This window comes from Schistocerca cancellata, chromosome 11 (assembly GCF_023864275.1).
Source record: "Schistocerca cancellata isolate TAMUIC-IGC-003103 chromosome 11, iqSchCanc2.1, whole genome shotgun sequence".
In the NCBI taxonomy this organism is placed as follows: domain Eukaryota; kingdom Metazoa; phylum Arthropoda; class Insecta; order Orthoptera; family Acrididae; genus Schistocerca; species Schistocerca cancellata.
The window spans coordinates 115,126,472-115,139,372 of record NC_064636.1 but is presented as its reverse complement, the minus strand read 5'-3'; the positions used below and the strand labels follow the sequence as shown (position 1 = coordinate 115,139,372).

Below are 12,901 nucleotides of genomic sequence, written 5' to 3'. Positions count from 1 at the left end.
GGGCACTCAACTACTAAGGTCATTAGCGCCTAGTCACAAATGTTAGAGAACTAATAGCATAGAAAAACGCAAAGGGGCAAGAACAGGAAGTACTCACAAAGATGCAGATAAACAAAATAAAAGAGTTAGATTTTCTTGAACAAGTCCGTCAATGTCATAAAACTAAGAATACGAGCAGCTGCTCGAGTGTTATCAGCTAAAAGTTCTTGTAAGGTAGACAGCAGACACAGGACAACATGAGAGTGAATAAAATGGGGACAGGACAATAAAATATGGCGCACCATCAATGGATGACCAAAGGGGCACTGTGGGGCGGGATCACCGAACAACAGGTAGCGGTGGCTAAATCGTCAATGCCCAATCCGCAACCTGGCCAAAATGACCTCCTCTCGCTGGGAAGGGTGTGAGGAGGTCGTCCAAGCCATCAGGATCGGTTTGATGGCCGTAACCCCACTAACATCAGTCGATGAGACACAAAAGTAAGCTGACCGAGGCAGGAAGACAGCAGCCTTGGCCGCAGCATTAGCAGCTTCGTTTCCAGGCACACCAACGTGGCCAGAAATCCACAAAAAAAGGACACAAGCATCAGTATCAGCTAGTGACTGAAGGGACCGTTGAATTCATTGCACGTGAGGGTGGTCTGGATATGGGTCACAGAGACTCTGAATGGCGCTCAAATCAGAGAATGACGATAGCGGCAGATATACTGAACAGCCTGATAGAGAGCAAAAAGCTCAGCTTTAAAGCTTGAACACTGGTCAAGGAGCCGGTATTGAAAGGTATCATCCCCAACGATGAAGGCACATCTGACGCCAGCAGTAGTCTTGGAGCCATCTGTGTAAATAAAGATGTTATTAGCGAGCTTCGAACAAAGTTCAATAAACCTCGAGCAGTATATCGAATCCGGGGTCCTCTCCTTCAAGGTGAATGCAAACCTCAAAAAGTCATAGGGAGGGTAAAATCAAGGAGGTAACAGGGCAGAGACATACAGACTGTATTGGCAGTCAAAAAGAGTAGTCAAAGAAGAAGAAATATGACAGGTGGTGGGGCACTGACATCAGTCGGCAGGCGTACCGACAAAGCAACATATCGCGCCAGTAGTTAAGCGGTAATTCGGCAACGTCGGCGCACAGACTCTCAACAGAGCTGGTGTAGAATGCTCCAGTCGCCAGACGTAACCCCTGATGGTGGATAGAGTTTAGACGGCGTAAGATGGACGGCCGGGCAGAGGAGTAGACAAAGCTCCCATAATCCAGCTTTAATCGGGCAATGGACCGATATAAGCGAAGCAGGACCATTCGATCTGCTCCCCATGACGTCCTGCTGAGAACACGGAGGACATTTAGGGAACGGGTACAACGAGCAGCCAAGTAAGAAACATGTGGAGACCAACAAAGTTTCCTGTCAAATGTAAGACCTAAAATTTTTGTTGTCTCCACGAATGGGAGAGCAACAGGACCGAAATGTAAGGTTGGGGGAAGAAACTGTTTGTAATGCCAGAAGTTCATACAGACCGTTTTCTCACCAGAAAAATGGAAACTGTTAGCGACACTCCAGCAATATAGACGGTCTAAACAATGCTGAAGACAGTGCTCCAGGAGACATGTTCTCTGAGCGCTGCAGTAAATCGTAAAGTCGTCCACGAAAAGGGAGCCTCAAATGTCAGCTGGAAGGCAATCCATTATTGGATTGATAGTTATGGCAAAAAGGGCCACACTCAAAACTGAGCCCTGGGGCACCCCATTCTCCTGGTGTCGTAAGCCTTCTCCAAATCGAACAACACAGCCACCGTCTGGCGCTTACACAAAAAGTTGCTCATAATGAGAGTCGACAAGGTACTAGGTGGTCAACAGTAGAGCGGCGCCTACGAAAGCCACATTGAACATTGGTAAGAAGGTGTTGAGATTCAAGGAGCCAAACCAATCGAGAATTTACCATGTTCTCTGTCACATTGCAGATGCAGCTGGTAAGGGAGATGGCGTGATAACTTGAAGGAAGGTGTTTGTCCTTTCCTGGTTTGGGTATGGGAACAACAATTGCTTCACGTCAGCATGTGGGAACAGGACCTTCAGTCCAGAGGTGATTATAGGCGTGAAGAAGAAAGCCTTTACCTGCAGGAGAAAGGTTCTTCAGCATCTGAATATGGATACCATCGGGCCCCGGAACAGAGGATCAGGACGGGTGAGTGCATTTTCGAGTTCCCACACGGTGAAGGTAGCATTGTAACTTTCACAATTCAAAGACTGGAAAGAAGTTGGCCGTGCCTCCTCTGCTTGTTTTCAGGGGAGGAAGGCAGGGTGGTAATGGGCAGAGATCAAAACCTCCGCAAAAAAGCGGCTGAAGGTATTTGAGACATCATAAGGACCCACAAGGACTTCATTCGCTACAGTCAGGCCAGAAATCGGGGAGTGGACCTTGGTGCCAGATAGCCGGCACAGACCATCCCAGACAACCGAAGGAGGAGTAAAATTGTTGAATGAGCTGGTGAAAGCCCCCAGCAAGCCTTTTTGCTTCCTTTGATAACACGACAACATTGTGCAACGAGTCGTTTGTAGCTGATACAGTTCGCCATCGTACGGTGGTGTTGGAAGGAGCGTAAAGCACGTCGCCGAGCACGAATAGCATCGCTGCATGCTGTAGCCCACCAGGGGACTCGGACTCGCCATGGAGAAGAGGAAGTACAAGGGGTTGCATATTCAGCAGCAGTGAGAATAACGTCTGTGAGGTATGCAACCTGACTATCGCAGCTGGAGAAGTTTTGATCATTGAAGGTCGCCAGGGAGGTGAAAAGCCCTTAGTCGGCTTTAGATATGTTCCAACTAGTGGAACGTGGAGAAGGGGTGTGATGCAAGAGATGGATTACGCAGGGGAAATGGTCGCTGGATTATGTGTCAGACAGAGCATACCACTCGAACTGACGTGCAAGTTGGATAGTGGATAATGAGAGGTCCAAGTGAGAATCAGTATGCGTTGCATCCGAAAGGAAGGTAGGTGCACCGGTATTTAAGCAGACTAGATTGAGGTGGTTGAAAAGGTCTGTCAAGAGGGAGCCTCTCGGGCAGGATGCTGGAGAGCCCCAAAGGGGATGGTGGGCATTAAAGTCTCCAATCAACCAAAATGGTGTAGGAAGCTGAGCAATCAATTGTATTATGTCTGCCATAGTAAAGGCAGACAATGATGGAGTGTAAACAGTACAAATGGAAAATGTGAAAGTGGAGAGAGTAATTCGGACGGCAAGTGCCTGCAGATCTGTGTGCAATGTGATTGGATCATAGCAGACATTATCCCGAACCAGCAACATGACCCCTCCATGAGCCGGAATACCTGCCACAGGGAGTAGGTCGAAACGCATGGAAGTATAGTGTGCCAGGTCAATACGATCACATGGACGTAACTTCATTTCTTGGGGACCTACAAGAGGGCAGTGCATTCGAAGGAGCAATCTTAGCTCCTCTCGGTTGGACCAAATGGCATGAATATTCGATTGAAGAAGTGCCATTATGAAAACAAAAAGAAAAAGCAGAAACAAGAAAGGGTCCACTCGATGGCCACTGAGGGTCTGGCTTCGAGGGAGCACTGGTGTTGCAGTTGGCAGGTGGTGAGTCATGGTCCATCAACTCAACAGTTGTGTCTGCCACCTTCCTGAGCTGGTCAGGAGGGGCAGCTTCCTCCGCCGGTGAAAGCCCAGATGATCAGCTACCAGCGGTGTGGCCTGGCGAAACTGAAGATAGCTAGGGATGGCAACCGCTGGGTGGCGCAGGAGAAGTCTTGTTTCTATGAGCCTTCTTTGAAGAATTACATTTTGTCAAAGTAACAGTTGATGGCTATGAAGTTTGAGTATGCAAGAAATCTTCGCGTGTCGGTTCTTTTTTCGAAGGTCCAAGCATCTGATTTACAGGTCCTTGTCTTAGCAGTACCAGATGATGATGTTTGAGCCTTAGGGTTGGTGGGAGTAAGAGGAGACATTGATCGGGCGATCTTAGCACAGGCCAATCTGACGACCAAATCACTAAATGTTAGATCACATGTCTGTGTAGTTACCTCCCTGGTTGGCCAAGGAGAGGCGAGAACGGTACTGTATTTACATGCCAGAAGCACAGTGGGCTTTCTGCTATTGAATAACTTGCGAGCAGCAGAGGTCGACACCTTCTCTTTCACTTGAATTTCCTGTATACTTTTCTCATCTTTGTAGACTGGGCAGTCACGAGAGGAGGCAGCATGGTCGCCCATACAGTTGATGCAACGAGGGGACGGAGGTGGACAGTCACCCTCATGGGCGTCCCTGCCACAGGTAATGCATTTAGCCCCACTTGAACAAGACTGCCGTGTATGATTAAACTGCTGACATTGGTAACACCTTGTAGGGTTGGGTACATACGGCCGAACAGAAATGATCTCATAACCCGCTTTAATTTGTGAAGGCAATTGCACATTGTCGAAAGTCAGGAATATAGTTCGGGTTGGTATGAGGTCCTTTTCACAACCCGATGGATGGCCATCACTCCCTGACCAGAGAGGAAAGACAGAATCTCCTCATCAGTTAGTCCGTCGAGTGACCTGGTACACACCATGCCACATCACGCGACGAATTCAAGGTGTGGTGGGTCTCCAACTGTACAGCAAATGTGTGTAAGAGTGTGGCTCGAAGTAATTTTTGGGCCTGGAAGGTGCTCTCTGTCTCCAACAACAAGGTACTGTTGCGCAACCGAGTACAAGATTTCACTGGTCCGGCAATCGCACCTATACCCTTCTGAATGACAAAAGGGTTGACTGTTGAGAAATCGTGACCATCAAATATTGTGACAACAAGAAACTTTGGTGCTGGTGGTAGAATTTTCGGAACAGGAGTTTCATCTAGCTTTCATTTTTGGGCAGAAGACATGGAAGAAGAAGAGAAATCTATTGCGGATGAATCCCCCATGATTGCCAGCGTCTCCAATGGTGCGCTCCTTCCTTGTGGGGGCCCTCTCGGAGGGCACTCCCGCCTTAGGTGATTGTTCACACCTCAGGACACATCTCCCAAGAAACGGACAGAGGGACCAATTGGCATGTTCAGAAGGTAACAGCTCAGGCAATCACCACTCCCTGGGCCTGGTCTTTATCATGGGGTACATACGTGCTTTACTTGTCTACCCAGGCCAGGGAATTACGCGTTACCCCGTCACCGGCTATGTGTGTGAATGCCTGGGTCGGCCTTCAGACACGCACAGGGAGGAAAGAAAAGAGGAAAGAGAGAAAGGGATTGGGGGACAGAAGAAAGAATCTCAAACGCCAAAGCGAAGAACAAGACAGCCCGGAAAGGAAGAACTGCACTAGCTCTGGGCCCCGTGCACGCCACGCACGTATCCACAAAAAGAGTTGTGGACCACAGAACCTGTTATGAATGCATTGAAGCCCACATTCAGGTTTCTTGCAAACCCTGATTTATTGAGGAAGTGTCTTCACAGAAAGACACAACATGCAAATGAAAGCCTGAAAGCCTCAATAATTTAATTTGGATTACACACTCAAAAAGAACATTCTGTGGACTTGAAGTACTTAAAATAAGTGTCTATGATGCAGTTTTATGTTATAATAACAGATATAATGGCAGATTTGAAGTGCTGAAGAGAGTTGGTATAGATCCTGGTGTGTTTACAACAAAAGTATTTTACACCATCGACAATAGCAGGGTCAAGAAAGCTAATAAATCAGTATCTTACCTGAAAATACAGGCCAGGCAGATTCCAAAAGGAGGGAAGAGAAACATGGCGGATTTTAAAATCCAGGTAAGCTTATTACATGTGTAAGTATGAGAAGAAAATAAAAAAAAAAAAAATGGTTCAAATGGCTCTGAGCACTATGGGACTTAACATCTGTGGTCATCAGTCCCCTAGAACTTAGAACTACTTAAACCTAACTAACCTAAGGACATCACACACATCCATGCCCGAGGCAGGATTCGAACCTGCGACCGTAGCAGTCACGCGATTCCGGACTGAGCGCCAAGAACCGTGAGACCATCGCGGCTGGCCAGAGGAGAGGAGAAAAGAAAGAAAAAAAAAATCTATGGACCTCATTTTCTCTGTTTTACATCGCTTACATTATTGGAAGCCTTTTCTCAAGAAGTACATGTGCTAATCCTATGAAATGTGCTGTCTCTCTAGAACTAAAAACTATGAGATCCTGCAGTTACATTCTGATTTTTAGATGATTGTATGTAGAAAAAAAAGTTAATTTTGGATATGCAAAATTAAAAACTCTGTTAATGATACAATTTGTACCATAAACTAATAACTGTAGTTCAGTGGTTTTATAACCTTCTCAGGACCCTACAATTAAATTTTCAGATTAATTGCATGATTAAAATGAGTTATGGCTTTTTATAAAAAGACAATAAAAAATTACAAAATCTGTAAAAATATTAATCCTGCATATTTTATTATATTTTTCCATTAAAACAACTCAGCTGCTTTACATGTGTAAAATTTTGGATCTGTAAATTAATAAATATGGCTTTAATGACTTATTAAATAAATGTTTACACTTCCCATTACATCCCACCTTAAGCAATGTAATTCATCAGAAGTTGACAGTGACATTAAAGTACAATACATAATGCTTGTTATCAACAATGAACAGCACATCACATGATTAAGTTTTGTGTGAGTATTAACACACAAATAATTAATATGACTGCTCCAGATGTAGATTGGGAATGTAAATATGTGCTGGATAAAAGGCAATGAAAATTTTAACTCTCCTATTGTGTAATAACAGCCCAGCCTCAATACCATTCTTTGGGATGGGCATAAACAGAAAAGAAGTGATGGAGATACTTTTTGCCTTCCACCTTGTACACCTCAGTAGCGGTTAGCCACCTGCTTAGGGCTACCTCACAACATACTTTTTGAGGAAATTCGTGTACTGGGCAAGAAGTACACACCAAATACAACATGAGGCCGCCACCAACAAACAGGCACAAACCCTTGCCTGACATCTATCAGTTCCATGTGAGCAGCCTCCAGATGGTGCTCCCTAACACACACTTCTTCCTGCTTCTGCACCACCTCCTTCAGCACATCGTGTATGTCCATTCATAGTGTAGACAGCCAATAGGAAATAATGTCAACTGCAGACTACACAGCTTTTGCCTCCACTGGGCAGAGAGGGATCTTCCCACTGACGGACTCAAAATACAATGGGATGCAGAAGCAGACAAACAAACAGTTCCGCACCAGCAGCCAGACAGTAGTTTCAGTGCTGGCAATTCTCACACAATACTCTGAAGATTACCTTCTGACACTACAGTTGCTGTTCACAGAGAACTATCAACAATTACAGAGTCTTTGCAAAGATTTCTATCACTGACATTATCAGACTGTCAAGAGACTGCAAAATTAGTTAGATACCACTGCATCATGTTCAGGACATCATCCGCCATACAACAAAGTTTAGCAAAGTTAAGTACCATTTTGTAAAATACTCTTAATAAATGTTATTTGTTATTTCTTACTGGGTTGTGACATCTTTGTAATAGCACATCCTGTCACAGTAAGAGTTTACGTAGCATAGCATGTGTGGTGTCACAAGGCTTAGGCCTGTCCCACCCCTCATTAAATCGACCAAGACTTATATGAATAACTGTAAGAACAGTTATTATAATTATGTTCTTTAAGTTTGTTTTTGGGTTTTCAGAAACACTGTGGGAAGAAAATTTATTTATGTTGCAGATAACATGGAAGACGTTGCCCAACGATCACCACAAAAGCTCGACATAGCAGCAAGTGAGCAAGGAATAAAACGAATGCTGCAAACTACTGCGAGCCATGGAAGAGCCTGGGCCGCGAGGGCGTCGAGCTTCCTAGGTCGTTGTTGGACAACATCAAAGGAAAAGATATTCTGCTTTCTCTTTGTAAACAGGTCGATCGAGTCTTTAAAGGTTCATGTAAAACGTATAGGCGGGTGACACATTAGGTGGGACCCGATGCCTGTAATACTTCCACAGTTATTGAAAAGTTGTTAAATGGCAAAACCAATAGTTCATCATTTATATAGATAAAAAGTAGTACAGATATAGGAAAGGAAGAGTTGCGGCATCAGAACGAAAAGCGATACATCGCTCAGCAACTAATGACGTACACAGCGGGCATTACGTGGTGAAAACAAATCAACTGATGAAATAGTAAGTCTGTAATTAATCATAAAGCCATGTAACACTGCACATGCCACTATCAACATTAAGGAACTGTAGCAGAGAAACATTTTTTCTCCTAACATGAATATTTACACTGAATTCACAGTGACATTCTGCTACTACATTTACAATGAACAATCCTCACAGAGGGATAAAATACGTCAATATTCAGTTTGAACACAGAGCTGTTAAATACGCATTTGGTACAATGACTTACAATGTGATACTGGGCAAACAAATAAAAACAACTGCTGGAAAAGTGGGAAGAGTGGTCAAATGCATCTATTTATGACATAAAATACACAGACTGTGTAGAAGGTTCTATGTATTTTTGCTATCTAAGTGGCTTTCAATTAACATGATATACTAAATATGGTTTTTGAGGGGTCCAAGGAGGTTCAGTCCATCCACTCAATATGTGAGAGAAGCTTCCATGTGACCTCCATTGCTAAGCTGTGTTCAAATCTTCAAAACTAGTATTCATCAAATACAACTTTAATCTTATAAGACTATTATTTTAATTGAAGTTTATCTCCCTTATCAAATTGTAACACAGTCTTTAGAGGTATTTACTAGAAAATCTGAACCTGCCAATCTCAACCACCTCAACTGACATCACAATTAAAATAGTTAACATACACCACTTGCAAATATTGAAAAGGGGTAAAATAAATGCAATAACAAGAATTATAGTTATTCTCAGGGTAGAGGACTTGGTTATGCCTACTCAAAACCCAACTGTCACCTTACAAAATAATATGCAGCATGGGCTATGGTGAAGGTCATCATTCCACTCAAAACATAATAAACAGAGTTACATTATCAGTATTCTACTATATCTCTCTGCATGGCATTACAGAAGGATTCAATTCAACCTGTTTGCTCTGAACCATGAGATGGAAGCGGCTACATCCAGCATATACAAAATGGTTACAATGATGTCACTAAATACACACGCAAACAAACGCGAAGAAAAATAAGTATGATACAATGTTTCACTCCAAAAATAATAAAGTGAAACTAACAGGACAACCACAGAAAATTGGGGTTTTAAGGTGGGGATAAGTCAAATACGCAACAGTAACTACACTATGCCGAAACAAATAATATCCAAAAAACTTTACATTACAACATTCCATTACACCAACAAAACCTCAGAAATTGGACATTTCCCTATACAGCTCATGACAAAAAAAAAAACACCTACAACTCCGAAGGTGGAACCAAAACCCCAACAACTCAAATACTCCATATTCACTACATCAATTAAAACACAATCAACCTACTATAGATACAGAACAGACAAAATATCGCAATCACTATAGAATGAAACAATAACGAAAATTACTTACCAACAAGACCTTCAAGCAATACCACCTAGGTTCACCATCACACACACACACACACACACACACACACACACACACACACACACAAAGAGAAAAAACCTTAAAACCTTAACTCACCATCTTCAGCCTATACATCCTCCCCTCAAAAAATCTTCTGTCAGCAATAGTAATCCAAATGAGATTGCAGGTTGTAAGAGTGCCGCTTCCCCTCCTTAAAACTGATTTAATTGCTCCCAAAGCCCCTTTACCATGTTAGTACAAGCCTCACTGTCACAACCCTGTAACTCAGTACTATGGTTAACTACTCAATGAATATAGCCCCTCTTCCCCAAACCCCTATACAACGAAAATGCATCACAAACAATAGTGCTACCCCATCAATATACTCTTCAATCAGACCCACTAGTTACCTCTTACTGCAGCTCAGTAAAACCCTAAAAACACAATCGGCATACCCATCCTCTGAAGTAACAACCATACAACCACCCTCCCCCCCCAAACACCCACAAACCAACCACAGAACTGCCCCTCCCATACTTCCTCTTACCATACTGTGATTTATCAATTTCATCAACAACCACACCTGGCCCAGCCTACTTCCTGCTACATTTTACGTACTCCGAACAAACCTCTCGACAAACAGATATCCAATCCAAAACAGTTCTCTCTCTCTCACAACAGTCTCATTTGCAGAAATATTTATAAAGGACTTACAACAAAAATAATAAGATAGCAAGACACTCTCCCACAGGGCTAATCTAGATTTCTCAAATCAGGTACCACATCTCATCGATCACCAGGTATGTTCGCACTGACATCACATATATATGTCCCTGGCCTGAGCCACCGGAACTCTTGTCAACCTCATATTGTCACCACAAATGTGACACCTAACACATTCAGCAGTAAGACCGCCCATCTGCAGAAACCGTTTGTGTGACAGACACCATATCACCACCCTCGCAGAATGTAACGATGCACTCATGTATTTCACTGTCATATTCACACCCAACAAAAAAATCAATGAAAATCATAGACCCCTGTATGCACAACCAACACCAATCTAATCAGACATAACAAAAATGCCAAACATATAAACAAAAAACATTAATAACTCACTGTAAACACTTCCACAACCCACACTGCCCCACCAACTACTTGAACTGAAGACCACGTTAGCACAATACAAGCCAAAACTCAAATGAACTCGGTACACACCTAAAACTCAGCATGTCCACTTCCACCCTCACAGGACACCATCCAAAAACAACTCAACATCTACAAGTAAAACCAACTCAACATCACAACACCACCATTATGTCATGAGTCAAAGCAACACGTGGAATCGGTTGCTTCTGTTGACCCCTGTCCATGTATGACACCATATGCCACATCATTCCACCGAGGGTTACAGCCAAAGCCTGGTATCAATTGGTTCAACCCACAATATCACTGAAATTGTAATCTATCACAGTGCAAGCAGAGTGCTATCAACTATTTATTGAGGTGCAGTAATGAATTTTATCTGAAATGAAATTTACTGACATGTTGTTTACATATTCAAAGAGAACTGCTAATGTATATATTAGAATACAGAAGCTTAATTATCACACCAGTGATCACAATAAACATCTCTTCAACCTTACTTACAAAACAAATATTTTCTGTGCCAGCAAACATCGAATGTTAATAAAAAAATTACTGTAAGTCTACCTAACTTTCTAGCTGCAAATTAAAGTTGATATTTAAAAGAAGCAGATCAGAATAAGCTCCATGTTTATGCTTATGTATTATAAATGTCAATGAGTAGTGATTTAAGAAGTTCTCTAGCTTCTGCTAAATATTTAATCCAAACTATTCCCTCTGTCTGATGTTCAACACACACGTTTTATTCACAGTGTTGTGGATCATTACGTTTAACAAAAAGATCTGGATTCTGTATTACACTGCATTCTCCTTACTCCCAACCATATCACTGATTTATGTTTATTCATTCAGAACACTACATACAGAAATTATTAAAACAGTGGTAAGATATACAAGAAAACTACTTACAGTGGAGTCTGGCACAGTCGATATCTCATCTGTTGGCTCTGTTTTTATGCAAATAATGTTTCTGTAATCCATTGCTGCAGTGTGAAGGCCCTGAAAAACAAGGAATCAGATAAAAACAGTCATATTCAAAATTCATTATCACAATAAGATAACTCATGAACAGCATCAACATATGAGCCAGTGCACAAAAAACAAATTTAACACTGCCTAAAGAAAACAAATTGTAATGACAACAGATCGACAGCTCTCTGGTTAAGAAGAGTTGAAACAAATTACCTCAAAATGTCAGATCAAAATCACATGCAATGGAAAAAGAATATTATTGATGTTTCTTTGAAACAGGGGCCAATGGTACACTATAATAATGTAGGCATTATGAGACATGAAATTCCAAAATTCCAAATGAATTATAATTTCAGCAATATGGCCATACAAAGCGACTCATACAAGCAAAGTGATTTTTGCTAATAAAACGGTTTACTACAGCCAACCTCGATTCAACATATGATGAGAAAATTTGAAATGAAGCTTGCAGCCTTCTGTGAGCTCAATGCTTTTAAATATATTATGGACGTTTGGTAATGAATGCTGTCATCCAACACATTTATAATCCGATTCTTACTGACATAACCAAGAACGAAAGAGAATTTGTATTTCTTAATCGCATATAAGACACTGAAACGCTTAATCTCTGAACACAGATGTCATTCTATACACTGTTTACTCACTTATTAAGTTGCAGGCATAAATGAAATTCTGCCCCTTCTGAATTCAGCAGCCTTCAGACGGTAATTTTATCAGGCAATTTAATATGCATTTCATCCCCATCATAACTGTATATACAAATGTAGAACAACTACTGCCACGGCGGAATCTTTAATAATTCCCGTACTTAATTTCATACTAGAGAAGTGCTCAAAACTTTCTGAACAGCCACAGTAAACAACAGACATGGCCTAATACCTTCTACAGCATTTTCTTTCATTCCAATACAAACATTATCTGATAAGATGTATAAATTACTGGTATTTGAATCTGAAATACTAAGATTAGTACCCAATTTCACACGCAATAATCCGGAGCAGCTACACAGCTAACACACTTCTTGTCTCTTCACAACTAGGTACATCATCAGCGGCGGTAAGCAAGTTAACATAAACATACTAGTATAGTGATTGTACGAATTTCATTACTCGTCTTCTCTCGCCCATCACGAAGTATTTGACGACGATTTTCATTTTCACTTGAGGTCGCAAGATAAAGAAACTGTCTTTTACAAACTACGGGAAAACATATGCATAGATTTCATGTCATGTGGACA

General features: G+C 42.0%; 2 protein-coding genes across 12 annotated transcripts in view; both read right to left on the bottom strand.

The window, feature by feature from the left end:
- LOC126108500 (zinc finger protein 93-like) overlaps positions 1-12,901 on the bottom strand; it is a 501,709-nt gene that overhangs the window by 166,386 nt on the left and 322,422 nt on the right. For 8 of the 11 annotated variants that reach the window (XM_049913764.1, XM_049913765.1, XM_049913758.1 and 5 more), the window contains one exon: positions 11,581-11,670. In XM_049913764.1, coding sequence (XP_049769721.1) covers positions 11,581-11,652 — 72 coding nt within the window. In that variant the 5' untranslated portion in view covers positions 11,653-11,670. The other 3 variants (XM_049913762.1, XM_049913761.1, XM_049913760.1) reach the window with 3 other exon arrangements.
- The window catches only part of LOC126108499 (zinc finger protein 436-like), a 501,483-nt gene that overhangs the window by 166,517 nt on the left and 322,065 nt on the right, over positions 1-12,901 (bottom strand). The window lies entirely within an intron of this gene.